Genomic DNA, 23380 nt, shown 5'->3' on the forward strand with positions numbered 1-23380 from the left:
AAATAGTGGGATGAAACTTCTGCCATTTGCTGCTGACATTGCACACGAATGACTTGTGGGATTTTTGGCACCATCCATTCTGAGCCTAAACCCTAACCCTGATTTGACCTCAAATCTATACCTCTAGCCTAAATGTAATTTACATTTTAACACTGCCTACCTGACTCATTTTGTTTGAGTGTTCCAGACGGGTTTCTTAGTGCAACATAGTAAGATTAATTATCTTCACCAGTGAGTATTTTGTTCATTATCATTATTATAAAAGCAAGTGTCACATTATCATGCTGTCTGAGTCATGGCATTGCAACACCAATCTCAACTATGCTCCCAGGTGGAGCTGCAACTAGGACCTTTCTGTAGGAAATGGAGTTGCACTGAAGCTTACTTTGTAAGTGTATGTGAAGACATGTTTACAGTATTTTTCCTTTCTAGTCTCCTTTCACCCTAAAACTTCCCAAGAAAATAAAAGTTGATTCTTTCTTGCATTTTCAGCTTCATTTCATTCAATGATTTGTGAATTTTGGATCTCCTTTATATCTGGTACATGTTTGTTACATAGAAAATTTTTGACTATGTGGAACCACATCTTGCCCTAAAGATGCAAGAAAGGATATCCTTGATCAGTAAAAATATGCTCAAGTGGCACCCATTGATATACAGACTGTCAGTCCTAACATTTTTTCTTCATAACTTACATTTAAACATAGTATCTTCATAAATCAGATTTTAATATACTTAAACAATGCTTGAGTAAACATGGATAATTAGGTTTATGTTTCTAATTACTGATTTGTCCTCTGAACAGCATTAATGTACTAAATGATATAGCTGACCCAGGAATGCATATATGATTGCTGGCAGACTAAGTCAAACTTTTGAAATCTCTCACTTGATTTTATACTTCACTTTCTACCACAGAAAACTGGAAGAGTTTCTGAATTTCAGACAACTTAAGACATCTTTGAAGGAAGCTGTTTTACTAGATTATTATGTGTCAGGCTTTTGGTGGGCAAAAGAGATGGACTTCACTCATATACAGCTCTCTGGATTCATGACTATCTTAAACTTTCTTTTGGAGAACCTCAACAGTAAGTATAATTCTTAAAAATATTTATTTGAACAGAAAATGAGCATCTTCTCTAAATTATTTTTTAATGTAAATGGTTAATACTTTTAATTAGAAATAATTATTAAACTATTCATTTTCTTCTGAGTATCAGCATGCCGTGTACACTGTATTTTGGATATAACTCTTGGCAGCAGTTAAATTTTGATTCCTTCATAATAGAATAGGTGAATTTTTTTTAAATTAAACTCATAACTTTTTACCATATTCTTACCTTACAAAGGTCCTTGAATAGAATTAACTAGGAATTTTGCCAGAATGTACATATGCTTCATGGTTAGGAAAATAATTAAGTTAGGAATTCCAGTTGTCTTGTTGCAGAGTCTCCACTACACAAATATCTTAACATGAATTAACTGTACTAATATGGAGAAGAATGGAGACGTGTCAGAAATGAGTTTTTTTGTGTGTGTGTGTATGTGTGTGTACTATAGGCAGGGGTGGTAGTGCTGCCTATTATTAAGGTTGCCTTACACTTCTCATTATAAGACCCTATTTTCAGTTGCTTAAAACTTTGCCATGCTTTAACCTTTTGGGCTGAAATTTTCCATGCTGGGTTTCTGCCTCAGGCTGACTTTTTTTTTTTTTTTTTTTTTGAAAATTTCAACTAACACAGCCGTTTCAATGAGGGTATGGAAGAATAAATTGTTTTGCCCATGTTAAAATATCATGGTGATCTTTTTTTTTGGTCTTTTAATAGCTGTAGCAACCTCCTGCTTTGGAGCAGAGAGTTGAAATTTGGAAGGAGGGTGGCCTGTGTGTCAGAGATGTCTTTTGCTTTGCTTGTGAAAATCTGCCCAAATTTGGCCAAGTTATAAGCCTTCGAAAAAATCACCATTTACATATGCTCAGTAGAGACTTTTTTTAGATTTTAGCAGCTAACTCACTGAAGATTTTGTCTCCAGTGAGCATGCTCCATCCTGTGGCTGACCAGTATTTTCCAGGCAGGTTGCTGTTCTGCTGCAAGCTAAGCCAGGTTCAGACACCTGATCTGAGAACAAGGGAGTCTGTCTCCTGTGATCTCAGTGACCGTACCATCCCCCATTTGAATGAGCATGGAGAAGAAAGATGCAAGATTCAAATGCAATGGGGACATGAACTGGACCTGGAGGAGGGGAATGGGATTGGGAGACAGGAACTGGAAACTGGGGAGGGGGGGTGGTAGGGACAGAGAAACTGGGACCAGAAGCTGGGGTGGAGGGTGAGTCTGAGACCGGTTAGCAAGAAGATGGGGGGTTGAAAGCTAGGGGAAGACTGGGATTCTCTGTGCAAGGAGACTGGGACTGAGAACCAGTGAGGGGATGGGGAGAGGAGAGAACTGTGACTGATTGGGCAAAGAGACTGGGGCAAGGAGATGAGTGGGGAGGTGAACTCTAAGATTGAATGAGCAGCTGGAGGAGGGAGATTCCAATCTTTAAAAAAGTTTCTCAATACTATGACAAGAAAACATCTGTCACATTCTATGTTTAGTTTTTGTTCTTCTGGATTGAATTGCAGCCAAACATATGACGCTAGAAGACAATATAAAAGAACTTGGGAGATCAATGGCTGGAATAGGAGAGTCTCATTCAGAAAAAAGTGGTGGCTTGGATTTCTTCAGAGTTGATCAAGCCAAGGCTATAATCAGTTACTTGAAGATCAGGTATTCTTTTTTCCAGTGTCAGTTATGTTCATATTCTAATAGTTCAGCACTGTAAAGGATCTGCCAATAAAATGAGAGAGTTATTTAGTTTAACCTGTTCAAACTTTGCCAAAAACTCCTGCACACTAAATTAACTCCCCCTCCTCCCCATATACTTAAATAGCAAGGCTCTGGCCTCAAATATACAAGCCAATGACTTCAAAGTTTAGAGTAACACTCTCTCCTATTCCATGGTCTTCATGGTGAAGATTCTCTATTCTTCAACTGGGTAACAGCAAGTTTTCCTCTTTTTCTGGTGAGGAATGGAGAGGGGAAAGAAAGAGTAGAGAGTTATCTTAGTGATTCAGTTATAAATGGAATAATTTTAGGCTTGGTTTGGTGAAAGATGACAGGTATCTTCTTTTTCATCTTGTCTCCCTTTTGCAAATACACATCAACTTATCTCTTACCATTTTCTTCCAGGAAACAGCTGATCTAGCAAAATGTCAGTGTTAATCACCTTCATGTGTTTACATGCCATCATAAAAGGTCCTAATCTTTAAATACTTACATGAGTAAAATCAATCGTGTGCAATTGTTACTAGCATTGGGCCCAAAAAAATCACTAATAACAGAAACAAAGAAAATGCACATTAAATTATATCTCTTAGAAGAAAGAAAACTGTAGAACGGTTGGAGGATGAATATTGAGGCTGTTCAGGCTATATAATTTGATTTAAAGAGCATTAAACAGATAATTTTTGTTCTTAACATAGGATTACAGTGCCAGGCTAAAAATAGTTCCATTAAAGAATAAATTCAGAACTAACAAAATCATTATATCATGAATATCATAAAATGTTCTCTATATAAGATGTAATCTGCTGCAATATACCATGAAATATTTTGTGGGTATAAAAAGAAGATTTGATTGTTCAGCACTGTCAATCTGGCTCATTTTTGGGCCTTTTCAATAAAAACATAAAATAAAAAGGTCTAAAGCTAATTGTGTTAATAATATAAACAAGATATTTCACTTATAAATGTCTACAATGCTAGTGACATGCTTTTTATCATTTACAAATGATCCACGCTAAAATGTTACCAAAAATGGCAGAGGAGGTGGAGAGGGTCAGAATCATTTGAAGGTTAAAATCATCTGAATTAGTTTCAGATAAGTTATGAGGCCTGTATAAACACAGACTTATATCTCACTAAATGGAGGACACGGCAGGAATCTGAGCTGAAAAATTGTAGCTAAATAAATGGAATGCCACATACTGTAGATCAAATTATTTGTCCACATAATCTGTGTCTGGTGAAGAGAATTTGTAGTTTGACGCAGCTGAATTTCTTGTTTATATTTTTTTGTAATCTCAGTTGGTTTTGTTAACAAATTAAACAGAGTGACTGAAATAAAATTATATTCTAGAGTTACATTTTGTAGGGCCTGCTCAGTAGATGCATTTAAATGCACAAACTTTCAAAGGAGCCACCATAAAGTTGCCCACAAAAATTGAGAATTCATCTACTTGCATGCACAAAATTGTTTGCACACATGTAAACATACATTTATAAGTTTTGCAAATGCATTTGTACAGGTCTGTTGGAAACTATTATTATTATTATTATTATCCAAAAGGCACAGGTAAAGCTACCTCTGTGTCCTCCTTATTCTGAACTCCACCAGTATAATTTGGACTGGCCTGAGGTCTTGTCTAATTACAGCAGCCTCCCTGGCCTGGTCTATGGGCTGCAGCACTGCTTAGAATCTTGTGACCATCAGTGTTGTGGCTCCACCCTGACCTGGCCATATGCCTGGGCTCATAAGTGGGGCCTGGGGAGGCAGCTTTATGGCTGTCTTGCTCAGTTCCTGCACTGATGGAATATTCCTCATTAAATGCTAACAGTGTTTCTGAGGGGTTCCAGAGGGGTAGCCGTGTTAGTCTGTTTTCAGCAAAATAATGAGAGTTCTGTGACACCTCAAAGACTAACAAATTTATCTGGGCATAAGCTTTCGTGGGCAGAAACCCACTTTGTCAGAAGTGTTTCTGAGGTTTCCAATACTTTACTATTGCATGCCTGTGGAGAGGAACAAGAATTCTCTACCCTCTACAGTATTATGAAAGAATATTTAAGGAGGGTTAATCTTTTTTCCTTCTAAACTAATTACTCTAATTTCTTCCATATTGTTAGAAGTGTTTATAAAATGTTTGTTTTGTTAGCATTAGAAATTTCTACTCCCACCCCCCACCCCCTCTCCCAGCCCGTCAGTCAGCTGTTTCTGTATTGAGAGACAGGGTTGCTTCTGGTATTTTGGGGGGAGTGTCTTTCACAATCAGATGAAGAAAACTTTATTACTGAAAGCTACATATTGTTTTAGACATTTACTATACCTCCCATGCTATTACTCGCAAAGTTAGCATTTTATGCAAAATCCAAGGTGGTGACACTGTGAAGGAGAGAAGAGCACTATAAATTGCACACACTTGCTTTGCCTGTTACCTTAAGAATTAATGTATAATTGATCCTGAAATAGAAATGTTTAGCACTTTTGAGGTAGCAAGCACATTCCTGAGCTCCTTTTCCCAGCACGTAATTGAAGGAAGGAGGAGGAGCTTCTTTGATTTGTCCAAACTTTTTAAAATCACTTGCAAGAGAGAATTAAAAACTAATCCAAATGTCTTCATGTATATTTTGTATAACATAAGGGAGAAGACTGAGCCCTGTGGCTCTCCATAGGTGAGTGCTTTGGTGAGGTGAAGGAGCATTTGCCCATATTGACCTTCTGTAAGGAAAGACCCAGCCATTTCAAGGTGTTTCTATTCACAGCTGCAGTTTCTTGAAGCCAGGACAGGAGTATTTGGTGATCAGTGATACCAAATGCTGCAGGTGTGATCCAACAGGATGAATCTGGATGTACATTCCTATCTGTGGACAGGAGGGTGGCTATCCATTAGCATAAATGCTGTCTCAATACCATTGCCTTGGCCTAAAACCTGAATGAGGGGGAGCCAAGGTATTAACAATTGAAAGGTGGCCTTAAGCAACTGTCTTTGCTAACTTCTTGATTAGCTGGCTCAGAAATGAGGTGGGAGGTTTAGATGCTGGGCAATAATTAGCGTGGTCTCTAACACCAAGTGATAGCTTCCTTATTACTGGTTGGACAATCGCATTTTTAAGGATGGATGGTAGATTTCCTGTTGAAAATCTATAAGTAAAGGTACTTAATGATATCAACTTTTTCTTACAAAACAGGAAGGGCAGGAGTCAGACTCACAGAGAAATTATCTGATTCCTGTTTTTGCTTCCATGATTACTACTTGTGTGAATAGAATGAACTCTTGGAAGAGAGGTTATGTTCCTAGCCTGCATTGAAGTTAACTTCTACTTTTGCTTGAACTTGCTATGAAGTCATCTGTGTTTGCCGTCAGTATGTCTTAGTATTGTGATGGATGTCAGAAATTCTGCATTACAACTTCACAGGAATAAGTACTGTAGATAGAAACATATGGAGTGAGATAAAGTCCATCTTTGATTAAACAAGTATTGTGTCTTTGATCATTTTAAAAAAAGGAGCAAAGAAAATTATTTAAAACGTGTGGAAGATAAGTGAATTTATATATTAAGGAAGATTAATATTTAAATATTATAGTCCAATGTGAAAGTCTCTTTTAAGTTACTTTTGTTGTAATATTCAAAACTCCATGTCAGTCCCTGGTCTCTGAGAGTATGTCATCTGAATTAATATTATTGATATGCTGTCTTCTCCAGTTGCTTGGGGAAAACAAACCTAAACAAAGAGGTAAGAAATGTATCCTTTCTTGTATTCTGACACAAAATAAGAAAACCCAACTTATGTTTATCAAGTTTTGCCTAGTGTTTCTATTTATAGAATAAATATAACATAAGTTTCAGTCTGGAGAAAATACTTACCTTGAAGTTTAAAATGCAGTTCTAATCTGAAAAGTGACTATGTAAAAATGGCTTCATGTGCTTCCATCTTTGTTGCCTCTCAGGTTTTCCAGTTCAGACTTTCTCAGTATACTGCCATCCTGGGATGTGAAAGTCAAATTGGCTTCATTTCCTGCACCTATACCATTACCAATAATAAAGATCCTGCAGGTCAAATTATGCCCTTATAATGATTACTTTGAGTCATTTTTCAGGGCAGAATATTAAGCTCCCTAAAACTCAGTTTCACAATGGTAGGGCTGATACTATTGGAAGTGTCACATTGAGTTTATTATAACTGTTCGATATGAATCTTATAATATTTGAAATGGCTACATATTGTAGCTAGAGTTAGAGCTCAATGGGTTTCTCTTTTTATTAGTGCTGAGGTATCTGTCATTGACCTAGAGAATAACTCAGAGGGTAACAAATATGTTTTAGAATACTTCCTGTCCAAAGATTTGTTGCTGTGCTGGAGCTACATTTTTTCTTTTTTCTTTTTTCCCAGCTTATTTCAACACTATAAACTATATGAATATCTTTTCCACAGTCCGAGGGAAGAACTTGTGATAGGTGATGAGGTAAGTAATTTATATGACTAGAACTGATTAAGCAGAATTATTTGATGCATGCCCTGTGACCTCTGTTTTATAAGACTCAAAGCAATTTGGTCAAAATTGCTCAAGTACAAGAGTACAGAATATCAGACTAAAGAATAAAAATTAGATGCAGTGATATGTCTCCAAAATGAGTTTTGGGTTTAGAATAATAAATGTGGTTTTCTTGGTTATAATGTTAACTCTATTGAATCAAAAAAATCTTCATTTACAGTATTTATAATCATGATCTTCAGGATTTTAATTAGGTAATGCATGACTCCACTTTAGAAAATCAGTGATCAAAATAAAAAAGATTACATACAGTAACTCCATGATGACCACAGATCTAATACACTTAGACATATTATTTTTAATGGTAACTATGAACAGATAATTATATTGATTGTATAGGAACATTTTAATTAGGCATGCAGGACTTCTTAGGCACTCAGATAAGGGTGGTTAATTGTGTTGATTAAGTTTGTCACATGTATCTTAATTTTTATGTGTGCATGCGCACACCTATAGCAAAAATGCATTGACTCAAGATTTAGCCTTTAATCAATGTTCAGGTTCAGTCCACAAATCTGTTTATTTCTGCTTGACTGTGCTTATTGACGATATATTTCACAATAGATGAAATAAAAGTGTAAAACCTTTTTCATGTGCGGAGGCAATCCAGTTGTTTTGCTAAAAATAGGTTGAGTTTTTGCTTATAAATATTAATGGCAATAAGAATTAAAAGGAAAAAAATCTTCAATATTTTTCCTTTACACTTGAAGCTGGCAGGTTTGTGTTTACAAAAGGTACTATCCAGTTTTTTCTGACTGGCTTAATAAAACAGATGAAAGGTTTGTTTCTTGAAGTAGACATTAGCATTTTAGTGAATACTGCATTTTATTTGTAACATATATATATATATATATATATATATATATATATATATATATATATATATATAGCAGAACTTGTTAGCATTTACTAACTGAGGTGAAATCCTGACTCTACAGGAGTCAATGGCAAAACTCCTATTAACTTCAGTGGAGTCAGGATTTCACCCTTAGTCTTTATGCTGTTTGATTTTTTCATTGTAGCTAATCAGGTAAATGGTGGGCTAACACTTGTTTACTGGTAACATTCTTTTAAAAAAAATGAAACTACAGTTAAATCATTTCACCCATACATTTTGTAATTTATAGAATATATTACAGTTTTTAGTGTATTATAAATTAATTTAAAATAATGTTTTAAAATTGTTTTTATGTAAAGCTCATTTCTGAATGGCTAAGATCAATTATCTGAGTCAGAATGCAGCTTTTCAATAATGGAACAGGGAATAAATGTCAACTAAACCAAGTCTACCAGCCAGAATGACATCATTTTTCTTATTACTCCTTTTGGTGTAGTAGGAATAAAAACATTGGAAAAGAACACTGTCACGAATGAATGTCATCCAGTTTGCCTTGGGATTTATCTAGCATCAGGAGACAATTATCTTGTGACAGTCAAATCTGTCTTTAAAACAAATTTATGGTGTGAAATATTCCAGTGATAATCCTCTATAGCAACAAATCTAATTTACAGAAATTCTACCATAACAAAAATTCACACCAGTTTTGAACTTGTTTTGAATACCTTCCTCTGGCAATCTGGTGTATTATGTGCCTGCCTGTCTGTCTCTCTTTTAGACTATAAGGCTCTGGGGCAGCAGTTATGTAATCATCTCCGTATTGTACAGCTCTGATCACACTCCAGGGCTCTATAAATATTGATAGTTATATATTGTTGTTTTCTTTGCTTTCTTACACTTTCTCTAATAAGCTATAATTTAAAGCTTTCCAACTACTGAATAAAAAAGTATACAAATATTTGCGTACATTTACCTTGTGATGAGAATCAGGCCTAATATATAACTGAAGGTCTCTGCTTCCAATGTGATTTCATTTCCAATTTTTATCTGGAAAGCAAAGCATTACCTAGTGTTCTATGTTCCTACAGTCCATTAAACAACGAGGCTGTCTGCCTCTATTAAAACTGTCTACATACACAGTCATGCCTCAAGCCTACCAGACTATGGTACCTCTAACAACAAGATCCCCACTCAAAGCTCATCCCCCATAGAAGGCGTATAAGCCCTGCTGGTACAAGTGCCTCCTACCTGTGCTCAGTAAAGGGCTCTGCCTCCAGTGATGCTGTCACTGATGTCTGCCATAGATCTCTTTTGTATCCAATCTGCGCTTGAGCTTGGTATTTGGGGCTAAAACAATTTCCTTACTGGACAGTTGTGACAAATGTGGAAAAAGGGCAAGCATTCTAAAGCTGTCCCAGCCACGTAAGTGTTCTCTCCAAAATGGGGAAATCACTAAAACTATGTGGGCAAAACAAACAAAATCAGGCCAACCAATAAGAGTCCCCTATTGGCAAGTTCCCACAGGGATGCAGTGAGGAGGGAGAAGAACCCACTGGTTCAAGCCAGTCTCCCAAGGTGGCAGAATTCTTTCCTAGCTTCGCAAATATGAAGATGAGTGCTATCGGGTGCAACCAAATGTGAAGCTGTGTACCCTGGACCCTGGTGATATGCTTTCTCAATTCCCAACGTCCATATGGTGAATAAGAGGCTAGGAAGGTCCACGGGTGCTGGCTCTGAGAAGTAGGAATGCTTCCATCCTTAACATCCAACATTGTATTTCCCCTCCTTTTTGAACCAGCCAGTCTGAATGACTGATGAGTTTCAAATCCAACAGTCACAGCACAGCTCAAATGCAAGCAATTCTACCTGTCTCCCATGTTCATTAATTCAAGGGAGTCACAATCTTGATTAAAGAAAAAAAACAAAAACATTGATCCAAATCCTGGCGCCATTGAAGTCAGTGGGAGCTTTTCCATTGATTTCAGTGGACCAGGATTTGGCCCATTGTCTTTGCAGAAGTGAGAACTGTCTTTGATGATGAACTTTTTTAGAATACTATAAATTAAAAGTATACTTCACTCTTCAATATCCCCTCACATCAGAAAGTTTTAAAGTTCTTTACAAACTCTAATGAATTAAGGCTAGCAAACCTCCTGATATGGAGATAAATATTGTAATGAACTGGACAGAGTGTATATGCACCACTGCCCTCAACTGGATAGAATCAGGTGGCATCAGTTTTGTTTTGTAAGCTCTCTGCTGCTAACAATTGAAGGAAATTCTCTTTTAGCTCAAGTGGAAAGGGCCTATTTTGGAGCTAGAGGATCCAAGTTCTGTCCTCAGAGGGGCTGCAAGGTTCTAAATGGCGATCGTGTGCACCACGCTGATAACCATGGCTAGGGTGATATGGATTAGTTACAGTTAACCCAATTTTACAAATGTAGAAACTGAGACAAATCACATAAGTGACTTGCTTCAGGTCACACAGCACGTAAGAACTGAGAACAGTACTTGTATCTCCTGACTAAAAGTCTCTCGTGTTCTAACCACAACACATGCTATCTCAAAAGATATATCATTACGAGTCAGAACAGGGATAATTTTATAAACAGAGATCCTTTTAGGGAAATTGGAACATGTAATTCCCAGAAGAATCTTGGAGCAGTGGATTATAGGACTACTGAAGTTTAATTTCCCCTTATGCAAACAATTGTATTCTCAGTAGATTTCATTTCTGATCTTTCACTGCAGTTATTGCTAAATGGCCATATTACTTCCTGTGTAGAAACAATCAAGCTAGAAATGGAAAATGAATCATGGAAGTTAGATTATTCATACAGTATCACTGGTCATTCCAGTTAACATAATTTCAGTTGCATAAATACAACTCATAATCCATCATGGTTGGACTAATATTATAATTATACTGTAGTTTTATGAAAATTAGTAGTAATAAAACCAACACTTTAACTCTTTAAGAGCAGTCTGCATTGGCGGTTTATGTTAAAAACACTAATTATAATAAGTTTTTGTTCTATATTTTCACTTCAGCTAAAATATTTTGAAAAGTATTGGTTGACGTGCCCATGTTGCATAGAAATAAAAGGTCAAAACTGAAAGAGAGATGAATGGTATGTTTGGTAAGGTAATAAAACACACACAGCATGAATCTAACCAAGCTTGGTGACTTTAAACTTACCTCTCCAATTATCAACTCCACTACTTTTCCTTCGCTCCAGCTCTACAAAAACTTAAAAATTGTATATATGTGTGTCTTTTGATGAACATGACAGTATAAGAATTACAGAGGGGTGTAAAGATACAGGATAGTTGTGTAAATCCCTTTGTGTGTGTGTGTGTGTGTTTTTTACCAGCATATGGATGTTTCCCTTATAAACAGTATTCTTATTGTATTGGGGTTTCTCCCGTTGGATATAGAAAGATGTTCTAAAGATAATGGGTCAGATACTTGGCTGAGGTAAATCAGCTTAGCTCCACTGATGTCAATGAACTCAATGTCAAAATGGTAGTGCTATGAATTTTCTGGGCTTGATATTTAAAAGATTTAGGCATGTAAATATGAATTTAATTTGTATATGCTAATTGTATATACAAATTGATATTTGTTCATGCAGACACAGGATTTGTACATGAAATTGCATGAATTACTTATAAATTAGTTTCTCAATTCTGCAGTGAACTCTCTGGGACAGATCATTGTGCTCTACACAGCTCATTGCAGTATTAGAGCCTAGGTATGCAAATACAAAAATTACAGTGAGCTAACCTACCACCTTTAACTTCAAGAAGATTTTCATTAAGGTGTTGTTTTCCCCATACCAAGTACAGAAATTTCACTATCCCAGCGTGTGATTTAATGTACTTATGTTAGCCTGCAAATTCAGAGAGAGCAAATGGAGTACAGACTAAATCTTGATGAACAGGGATTTAGTGGAGCAGTTTCCATTAACACGTCAGATCTCATAACAAAGGTTTAAATTGTTAATACATGAATTGCATAGAAGTTTTTATTATTTTCTATTTCTGTCTTCAGTTAATTTATTTTACTTAGAATGATATATTACAGCATGTCTTGTAATATTTTTTTCACAACGTTTACAAATTGTACCTTACACAGTCCATGTTTTTGCTGCTCTTCATAGTGTATATTTGGATGGAATGAGTCTAAAGTCTTTTGGGATGATGTGTGCTTTGAAACATTTCCTCATAAAAATAATGTGGTTGGTAAATCTAGTTTTATTCCTAGTTGCTCTAGCCAGCATGATGGAGTAATCTGCTATTTTATGGCCCAGATGACTAGCTAAATTTCACTTCTTGTAGAACTATACAATATAATTTTCTTTAAAGATGTCATAGTGGGTCAGGTTTCAATAACAATATTTAAGATTATATTTAATGCCAGTGCACGTTCAATATTATAGCAATTGTTAGATATCATCCAGTACTCTTAGAGTTCCAGAACAATTCCCCCTATAATGTCCTGTTTCCATGTGCCCCTACCCTGCAAAAACGTTAAGCTTTTGAGGTGAATTTATCTATGATTGTTTTCTACCCAAATGTGATTTTTTTCTTAAGTTTGAATAGTATCTTTTTTCAGTGTTTGAGTTTCAGGGGTGGGGATATGCTTGTTATATTGTAAAAGCTTCTACTAAAACTTTTTTAGACAAGAGTTGAAATTTGAAACTTGATATTGATATAATCATCCTAGGAATAGTGCATTTTAATTGGTGTGAAAAAATGGTTTTGATTAATCAATTAATTTTGACATTTTGAACTGAACATTTGCACACATTTACACACTGATCATGTGTATTAGAAAATTTCCTTAAACATAAAGAATCTGTCTGGCATGCCAATTTGGAGAACTGGAGTTTGAATAGCAGTGTGCACCAAAGTACTGCACTGTAACTCTCCTGTGTAGATTCCGTGGGCGTGAACTAAAAGGTTCCTAGTTTGCATTAACGTAGTCCCCTTCAAACAGGGCTACTTCAGTGTGAAGTAGGAACCTTTACATTTGCAACAGTAGCATCCACACGGGGGAGTTACAGCACAGCACTTGGAAGCACACTGCTATTCACACCCCCATAGTCTGAACTACCCGACAGCATTGACCAGCCCTTAGGTTCACACTTAGAGCTTCACTGACTAGCTAGTTAAGTGCACACTTTTCACAGTTTACTATCTTTAAATGTTCATGCCTTTAAAAAATACTGAGTTGATTTTTTGTGCACTTGGCTTTGTTTTGTAGGTATCAGTTCAGTCAAAACTTCAAAGCAAATTGAAGAAAGGACGTTCAGCAGTTTTACTATTCTGACTGTTTAAAACTAGGAGATTTAACACTTGGTAGCTTGCGTGAGCCAAGCTTATTGTACGTTCTGGATGTCCTTGTATTCCTCCATTCCCCACCACAGGCACTCTGTTTGCCACCCTTCCACCCCATCTTTTTCAGGTATTCCCTGCAACTCTTGCCAACCTCCTCCCTGCCAGAGTCTCTGTGTGCCCCCCATCCAGGGTCTCCCATATCAGAGTCTCCTCTTCTCCCCCTTACCAACAGCTCTGCATGCACACCCATCCCAACTTCCCTCCATGGCAGGAGCTGTGTGTGCTTCTCTATCCCCTTCCTCTCTCCCATGCATGAGCTCTGTGTGTCCGTCCCCCACTCCCGCATTCTCTGATATCCGATTCCTCCAATCTCTCCTCACCAAGGGAGTCTATATTTCTCTCTCCCCCATGACAGGGGATCTCTTTGCATCCTCATTCTCCTCTTTTCCACCATTCCATCCTTCGTCCTGTACCGGGATCTCCCAATCTCTCCGCCACCAGGAATACTGTGTGCCCCATTGCCTCCTTCCCTGCCATGCCAGGGGTTCTGTGTTCCTCCCTGCCATCATCACTATGGTCCCCCATTCTGTGTTTCCTATGCCAAGAGTACTTTGTGCCCCTTTCCCCCTATTCTAGGGTCTCCTATTCTCCTCCATCCCCATGCCTGGGCTGTAGGCACACACTCCTTCCCACCGATACCTCTTCTCTGTTCCCCTCCCCTTGTCTGTCAGAGAGAAATCATTTTGGAAGGAGAAGCAGTGATGAGAATAAGGGTAACATTATGTTGGAAGGTGTTACTGGTTGCCATCAACTGGTTCATTGATCTGTAAATAATTGCAGAGGTGCTTGAGGCTATGGCTGTATTAAAGAGCTGGCTGGGGCTTCATGTGTCCACTATTGCCGTTCCAATTTTCTGATCTTTCCCAAAATCAGCATGGGTCTGGCCATTGATGCCTAGAACATGCCCTGAAATTTTGGAATTGATTGGCTGCGGCATTCAAAAGTTGAGTTACAGACCGAGAAATGCCACTGAGTTGAGTGTAAGCCCTTCACAAACTTGACCACCAGCAAGCAGAAAGGACTAGTTTATATTAGAATTGCTACAGTGACACAGCTGTAGCAATGTACCTGCACTGCTGTAGCGCTGCTAGGGCAGATGCTCTATGCTGACAGGAGAGCTCTCTGCCATTGGCATAATTACTCCACCTCCCTGAGCAGCGGTAGCTATGCTGGTGGGAGAGCTTCTCCCACTGACATAGTACTGTCCACACTGGTGCTTAGGTCGATGTAACTTATGTTGCTCAGTGGAGTCGCTTATTCACACTCCTGAGAGACATAAGTGATACCGAAGTAAGTGCTAATGTGTACAAGCCGTAAGTTAGGTCTTTAACATCTGAGAGAGATTTCTTGAGGTATGTTACAGAAGTGTGCAGTAACTAAAATAAGAATGGATCACTGAAGTAAGTAATGAAGAGATTACGATATTTCATTTCACAATAAGTGACATTAAATCTTGGCTTGGTCTTGATGTGTGATACTATGGCTGTGAGTGGAAAGATCCTGAAGGACTTGGGGCTGTCCTTTTAAGTTGAATGAAAAGTAGAGGGTAATGGCATAGTATGTTTGTTTAGTTATATGTATTGATTTTAAATGAGTACTTTTGTTAAGCCTATATTACAGGTATAAACACTTCTAGTTTTTCAAGGACTTTCTCCAGTATATTCAATATACAATTAGAGGGTAATGATACCAGCCACTTATGTTTCTGTGGTGTATAGTTGCTAGATGGCTGCAACTGTTTTAAGATTCCCTGAGTTTTGGGAGTAGACTTTGCAAAAGCCCTCAGTGGGATTTCAGGACCAATGCTGAGCACTTTTGAAAATTCCAGCTTTAGAACATGTCGGAAGAGGACTTTTTAAATGTATATATTTACAGTTAGCATATTGTTGCCCCTTTTTGACCTGAGCATCTAATCAAAGTTTGGGGTCCTTGAGGATGCTCCAGTTAGGAGGAGAAACTGGTGATAGTCAGGTATTTCCTTGATGCAGTCTTGTTTATTTACAAGGAATGTACATGGTCCTGTGTCTCTGAACACAGAAGGAATCAAATAGTAGCAAACAGCTTCTTTTGCTTACAGCACCAAGAACACGCTTTTCATTCTGCACACCTGACCAAAAACCTCTCCTCAAGTATCTTCCAGGGTCAAACCCCATGCTTTCAGCTGCTCTTACAGGCTGTCTGTGTTTCTTTCTCTCTATCTCCTAATTTCTTTCTTTTCTGCCTTCCCTCACCCCCCATACTCTCAAATTCACAGACATACCTATTTACAATAGCCGTTTGAACTCTCCACTCACATGGTTCTATTTTCTGGGCATCTTTGTTTTAGATATGGCTCCGAAAGTGTTTATTAAAACTATCTTAAGTGAACGGTGTGTTCATGCATCAGTTTTAATGAGGTTTTAACTTATCTCATAACAAGGTTTCACCCAGCTCATAAGAATATTTTTCTGTGCATGAGTGTGCAGTGTGCAACAAGCTATGAAAGAGAAGATTGAAACAGGAAAGAGACAGACTAATTTACTAAGGATTTACTAATTACAAACTGCTAAGCATTCTGGGTCTAGTCCAGCCAAGGCCTAATGGAGTGCTTAATTTTAAGTATGTGAATAGTTCAGTTCAATGCAATTATTCATATGTTTGAAGTTAAGCACATGCTTACATGCTTGCCTGGATTGGGGCCAGAGTGCTCAGCACCTTGCAGGATAAAGCCCTTAGAAGAAAATGTGGATTTGTTTGATTTTTTTAAGGTCAAAATTCAAAATCATGAAAATGATCTGTTCCAAACGTGTAGCTGGCATAGCATTTGTTGACTCTGCGAGAGAGATAAAATTGACCAAAAGTGTTTGTGGTAAACCATTTCTAGGGCTGTTCAAGAGCTGATACACAACAAGAATGCATCTATGTATATATTTTTTATTTAGAAAGCTGCTTGGTTTCTATATTTGCATATATGACTTCTGGTAATGGCATGCTTATTTGCTGAATACAGAGCAGCTCAGAATCTCAGACTATGACTTGAAGGGTAAGCAGTATATTAATGGCAATGCCAATCTGCATTCCATCAGATTGTTGCAAGATGCAGATGACTAAGTACTATATCTATGACTGTAGCACATCTTTCGTGCTAAAAATGTTCATGTAGATTGGTGCAATATTCTTTTTGTTATGTGCAAATGTTTATAACGCAGTGGAAGAGAATAAGATTGGCAGTATTTTGTTGACCAGGAGACCTTTCCAATGGGGAAGCTAAGTACCTCTGAGTAAAGTGATTGGGTATGATTTTTTTTTTTTTTTTTTTTTTTTGCTTCTCTAGAGTTTCTGAATGGGTTACTTTGTGTCCTTTTGGCATTCTTAATGGCTTACTTGACTAGTCCTATAACGAAATAGAGCTGGGCAGTGGACAGTAGTTACCTTTTGCAGAGGATTTTGAGATTTCTAAATCCTCCACAAACAGAATTATCATTTTCCACCCACCTCTAATTATTTTTCATATACTAGACAAGTAAAACAACAAGAACTTCCAAAGAATACAGACACAGTGACCACTTCAGGAGGAGCTTGGAGCTGAACTGAGGCTTCCAGGTTCTTGGCTCCCCACTAGCCTGTAAGGCAGGCTGCTGAAGAGGCAAGCAGACAGGCTATCAGGAAACCATGAAAGTTTCAAAATCTGTCTGGTTTCTCTGGTTTCTGACAGAATATCATGAAAATTGAACTGTTTCTGTGAAACATTTCACTGTGGATGAACCCGCAACTTCTGACCAAAAAAAGTTTTGTCAAAATTTTTCCAACCAGCTCTAAAAAAAAAAAAATTGGCAATCGTGAGGAATCAGTCAAAAAAGACGAGAAACGTCTTCTTTGAATCATTCCGTGTCATTAATGTAGAACAAGACATAAGTATTCCGTTAAAATGCCTCAGCAAGGACAGCGTGGATGAACGAATTGTTCAAGGGGATGTAATCTTTCACATTTTGGTCACCAGTTCAGATTCAGCCCAGGTTGTTTAGTGATTGACAGATGATACCATCTGCTGGCTATTTGGCATCCAGTGTGATATCATAGTGGTTACAGTCCAGTCTGCAAGTGTACACATTGCAAAAATCACCACTATAGTTGTTGCTAATTGGCAATTAGACCTAGGCAATTACTGCAGAAAAAGATTCATGAACATTTGTTGTAATGGAAATCATGAATTTGCTTAACTGTTTTTGTGACAGGGCCCCCCTCTTCTTCCCCCCATCCCCCCGTTTATTCGCTTTTCATGTGAATTTGTGCAACAAAAATTGTGTTCACAAAAATGTTTCTGAGAAAGTGGTGTGATTACTCATGCAAATGCATCTTCACATGTGACTATCCCATGTGACATGTTTACACAGCCATATTGAATCTCGTTGTGGGTTTGATGTGAATAGAGAGTTTGACCCTATTCTCTAAGACAATTTTTTTTTGTTAACGATAAATGGTTTTTGGCCTGTGGATATATTTTGTTTCTCACAGCCTTTCCTCATTTAGCTATTATTAAGAGGAGTAACAGATTTTCCATATTTAAGGTAATAACAAGGTCTCAGTAATAAAGATAGGTTTTGCTACTCTCTTAAAGTCCTCCAAAAAGTTGTGTGTCTGTTAAATTTCACCTTAATATTTATATGTGGTCATATGTTACAATGGAGAGTATCTCTACCTAACATTGCATCTACAATCTTAGAGCATTTAATTGATAGGTAATCAAAATAACGTATCTCTTGTTTGTAAACTCATCAAAATTCACAACATTATTTAAATAGTTACCATACTTGAATTTTTGTATGCTATGTTCAATTGATATGTGTAGTGACTTGTGTTTGTACTTTAATAAACCTTAGCAAGGAAAATAATTTAAATTTCAATAAAAAGATAAAAAATACAATGAGGACATAGACTATTAATGTGAACTATGCATTTATCTTAAAAATAAGAGTCTTCAAAGTTAAACAGTTGTGGTCTGTTAACAATCTAGACCTACTTGGCAAATCTTTAAACTCACTAATCAAAATGTAAAAAGACAATGGAAACTTTTTACAACACAAGAAACCTGACAAATTTCAAATCCAGTTCAGTTCCAGAGGGGTAGCCGTGTTAGTCTGTATACAGCAAAAACAACGAGAGTTCACTTAACCATGTTTAAAATTTTGCTTTTAGACTTTAGAGGGATAAATTACTCTGCTTTCTCTCACTAGGGAGATGAATTTTATAGATAGGGCAGTGAGCTCTGAATTGCGCTGACTTTTCCTGTCTTTGTCATAATTTTTGTATTCTGTTTGTGAAGAGGGCATTTTTCTTGCAATATTCTAATTGTGAACTTTTCAAATTATTTTATACAGTTTTGTTTAGAGGGAAAATGTTAACAGCTTCTCTCAACTTCACTGGTATTTTACCTAATCTTGAGAATGCTAATTTTTTGTATTGGATTGCATTACTAGATTATTGGATTGGTTTTATTTATCTACAGATATATAGACTTTTTAAAGATCTAATCATGTGTATGGAAAAATACACTTTATTCACTTTATCTGGAGCTTTGAACCTCAAATATTTTCATTTTCTATGTTTTTAATTAATCAACCTGCCAAAATATACCTGTGCCTGGTTGTTTATGCACCATTTGAGTCCCACTTAACCATTTAAACTAAATGGTTAAAAATGGAACATAAATAGTGCATAATTTTGGTATTTCACCAAGAATTTCACCAATGGTGCCCAGTCACAGGCCCCTTGTATCAAAAGATCAAAGCACATAAGTCCAGGTGAGTAGTCTGAATGCACTGTGCACCTGGTGCACAAAGAGGAAGAGGGAACTTGTACCATTAATACAATAGGGAGCTGCCAGGCAGCCTAAGGAGGGAAATTCATACGCATGAGTTCTCTGCCCTATGCATATCCCCAAACAAAGTCAATAGCCGAGAAGAATATGGGAGGTATTCCATCAATAGAGCAGTAGTAACCCAAGAGCAGCTCTTTTGATGGAAGGGGAAGGGACTGGATCCAGATTCTTTTGCTCTTTCATGATTGAAAATAAAATTGATTTTTCAGGATGGTGGTGGTAGAGTCAATATGGCTTTTGGACTCTCTATTCTTGCCCCAAACCTCAGTTACCACAGAGGTGTGGTTATATCAGCTCATTGGGGCTGGCTTGGTCCTGTCTCCCTAGCTGAGGTCCATTTTGGAGCTGTAAGCAAACCTGCCTAATTTCAGGCTTTGGGGATTTTTCTCAGATTTACAGGACTGCCCACAAAATCCGAGAGCTTATAGTGTGGTCACAACTGCCACACTCATGAAAGTGGAATGAAATAGATTAAAGGAGGATGAGAGATGGTCTTTCAAGGCAGGCTGAAAGGAAGGCAGCTCTTGGATCCTTGAACTCCAGTGTTATCAGAATACACTTAGAATAGCAAAGAAATTATTTTCCTGATTTCCCCCCACTCCCTTCATATCACCTTTTTGAAAAAACTCATCCTTTTCAGTTTCCCATTGTATTGTGGGCATAGGCAGCTGTCAGCCAAATAACCCTATTCAGTCTGTCCTCAACTGACTTAGAGTTCTCTAGAGAGGAATCTTCTTATTCACCGGAATGTAATTCAGTGTCTCCCCTTATACCACCATTCCCTCCTGCTTGACTGCCCTTGTACTCAGGAATAGGCAGAATCTTTGACTCTGACCCTGGGATGTGGAGATGTTGAGTGGTTGTGTAAATATTATGTGGCCTCCTTGGAGCTGTTTTCACACTCATGATCAGTTTATTTGTGACTGCAGAGCCTAAATAGCCTTCACAACTTCTGCAGACTGCATGCCGTAGATGGTGTTATGCCAAATATTGACCTGCACCCCATCCTGAATGTGCTCATTTAAATTCTAGTAACATTTATCCTGTAATGTTCAGTGTTGTATGGCATGCTGGTCCTGCTAACCAGATTCTGCACTAAAACCCTCCTGTAGTGCTGAGACAATACACTGTACGAGATATTGTTTCCCCTTTTACAGTACACATTTTCTGGCCCACATTTTTTTACACTATTCATTTATGCAAGTATCCTATTTCCACCACTACAGATATCCTGTATGTGTCAAGAGTTTCACTGGTTTCTATTTTGCCCATATTTTGCTGTATAATATGGTAGTGGGTCAGTGGTGTATTTGAATGCGGGTTATAAATATAGCATGGGAATTTCTTTTTGAACTACACAGTGTAAGGCAATAAGCATCATTTTTAAGCAATAGCTGTACATTTCACATGACTGTGTCTCATAGACTTTAAGCCATTCAATGCATTTTGTGTGTTGTGAATACAGGCTTGGGAGATGTTGATATGTGCACCACTGAAAATGTACTTAGACTGTGTTCATTAGGCTTTGCCTCTTGTTTAATAAAAAAAGGAGGAGCAGGGGTGAAAGGGTCACTTCTTAATTCTTAGTATAGTTCTCTAAATATCTGCTTAATACTCTCACATAGTTTTTCTTAGACTTCTTTTAGTATTCATAATGTCCATTTATCATTTTAATCTTCATCTGTTATACATTCAGGCACATTAATGATCCTCCTTTGTTCTAACAAAGGTGTTTTGCTAGCTTTTGTATTCTCCACGAGTTAGGATTTAGTGGAAGGTTTACCTTTGGAAAAACATCATTACAGGTAATTTAGCATAACTTCAAAGGAAGTCTTTAATGTAGTTCTACTCTGACCCTTTCTTGTTACTGGGGATCACATATATGTATGTATTATTTTTTAGTATTACTATTGTCCCTCCTGGTCTGGGTTAAAAGCAACTAATGACTGGAGGCGAGGTTGCTTTTTTGAAACTCTTACCAGAGGTGCACTGTAGTGCCCTCATGTGGGAGTTCTAAAAACATAATTATATTCCAGGCTTTTTGAGAATGGAAGTTATGGGCCAAATCCTGTTAACTCATGAGAATAGTTCCCAAAAAGATTTTATCTTTTGCCCTTTTCTGCTGCACTTACAAACCAAACTATCTGAATTATTCCAGTAATGTAAAATAATCTCCTTTTCTTTGGAACCCTGAAATAGAAAAACCCAATGAGAGAGGTTAAAAACAGAATCGTAGTCTTTGCATTTCCCAGCTTCTGCTGGTTTAACTCAAATTCCTACTGTTGTTATTGGTATTTTTATTGCCATATATTTAATAAGATCTCATTGTTTTGATCAAACCTCAATTGAATGGGTAAGTAATAAAGTAAAAAGGGTCTACAATAAAATTGTTAGAAGTAATTGGTCAGCCCAAGCATTGCTACAGCTATGTAATGAGTGGGGACAAAACAGGGCTTTGGTGTCAGTCCTAAAATCCATAGTCTTTAAAACTGACAGTGAAAACACAAACTACATGAGCACATTTTTCTATGAATTTAAATGACAAATTATTGTGTATATTGAATTTCAGAGCAACAGAAAAATCATACACCATGGATAGACTTTATTAATTTCAGATTCAAATGACAGACATTAGACAAGCTTAGAAGTCTGACAGACTAAGAATCTTGGTTTTTCACTAGTGCAAGAGAAAATGAGAACTTGTCTTTTTTTGTAGATTATTTTTCTCCTTCATAGTACAGTGAACATTAAATAAACTAATACATATGAAACATACACATTTTAAAAGTCTGTAATGATGCAATTCATTTAGAGTAAAGGTTTCAGAAGGACCATACAAGAAATGCAGGCCATAAGACATAGTATATCAAATATAATAAAATGGGGGAAACTGAATTGCTCTGGTAATTGGTAATGAGATATAAGGTTTTTCTCTGCTAGATCACCATTTTGAATATGGTAATTGTTCAATAGGAATCTTCATGATAGATCAATCCTTATAGGAAAAGTGAATTTTCTCCCCCAATTCCCTCTGTACTATTCCCATATGTTGTAAGTGGGAAAAGATGGGTGGAATCACAGAAGGATTAGTGTGAATGTTAACAAAAACAAATCATTGTGTGTGATGTTTACTTAAGTGCACAGGACCCACATAAGACTGTGCTGGGGGGGAGGGGCTGCTGCACCTCCTGGGCATCATTTAAGGGTGTCTCTGTGCCAGCTCCAATGAGGGTAGCACAGTGGGTGTGGAGAGGAATGAGACTTTGGAGGAGCTCCTGGAGATCCAGTGGGCCCAAACCCCTTCATGTTTTTTCCCATAGACTAGAAGGAAGAGTGGCTGTGCAGGATTTGGGTTGCAGCCTCACAGCTTGCCTGCGGGCTGGGTGAATTCTGTCTTCCTCTACTTCCTTCACAAAGCCAAGATTACTCAGGATTTGTGTGGGGAGGGCTGAATTTCATCCTCTGTAGCTGCTATCTGGGAAAACTGTTGTGTATTCAACAAGGATCCAACTCTGCCACTCTCATTCATGTTGACTATATCTTATCCCATAAGTAGTCCTAACAATGTCAGTGGCTCTTTGCAGAGTAAGTTGTTGTACTAACTTTGTGAGTAAAGGTAGCAAAATCAGGCCCCAAGTTAGAATCCTTATTGATAATTTAAACACAAGGATGTTGTTGCAAGGATGCAACGATCCCTAGTTTATAGTCTCACACAGTGCTCATGTAGCTCTTTGTTAAGGAGAGGAGAAAGTGGTGTAGTAGTTTTTCTTTATAGATCAATCCTGAAGAAGACCTCATCTTCCAAACATTTTTCCTAATTTTATTTTTTTGTTCAGCTGTAACAGGGCGGCTTGCTCCTTAAGTGTTGGAGACCTGGGTCCAGCCAGCCTGATTACTAAGGAGGCACACT

The 23380-nt window shown here is 37.4% G+C and overlaps 1 protein-coding gene across 6 annotated transcripts in view; it reads left to right on the forward strand.

Moving 5' to 3' along the window:
- CABCOCO1 (ciliary associated calcium binding coiled-coil 1) overlaps positions 1-23380 on the forward strand; it is a 218900-nt gene that overhangs the window by 162006 nt on the left and 33514 nt on the right. For 5 of the 6 annotated variants that reach the window (XR_010920639.1, XM_067552571.1, XM_067552570.1 and 2 more), the window contains exons 3-5: positions 919-1088; positions 2624-2768; positions 7210-7282. Coding sequence is in view for 5 of the 6 variants with exons in the window: in XM_067552571.1 (XP_067408672.1) it covers positions 919-1088; positions 2624-2768; positions 7210-7282 (388 nt within the window). In the remaining variant the exon portion in view is untranslated. Of the gene's footprint in view, positions 1-918; positions 1089-2623; positions 2769-7209; positions 7283-13479; positions 13575-23380 lie in introns of those variants that run through there. The other variant, XM_067552576.1, reaches the window with a different exon arrangement.

The sequence above is a fragment of the Emydura macquarii genome, unplaced genomic scaffold (genome assembly GCF_026122565.2).
Source record: "Emydura macquarii macquarii isolate MOO-44397 ecotype Brisbane River unplaced genomic scaffold, CSIRO-AGI_Emac_v2 contig_1390, whole genome shotgun sequence".
Taxonomy (NCBI): domain Eukaryota; kingdom Metazoa; phylum Chordata; order Testudines; family Chelidae; genus Emydura; species Emydura macquarii.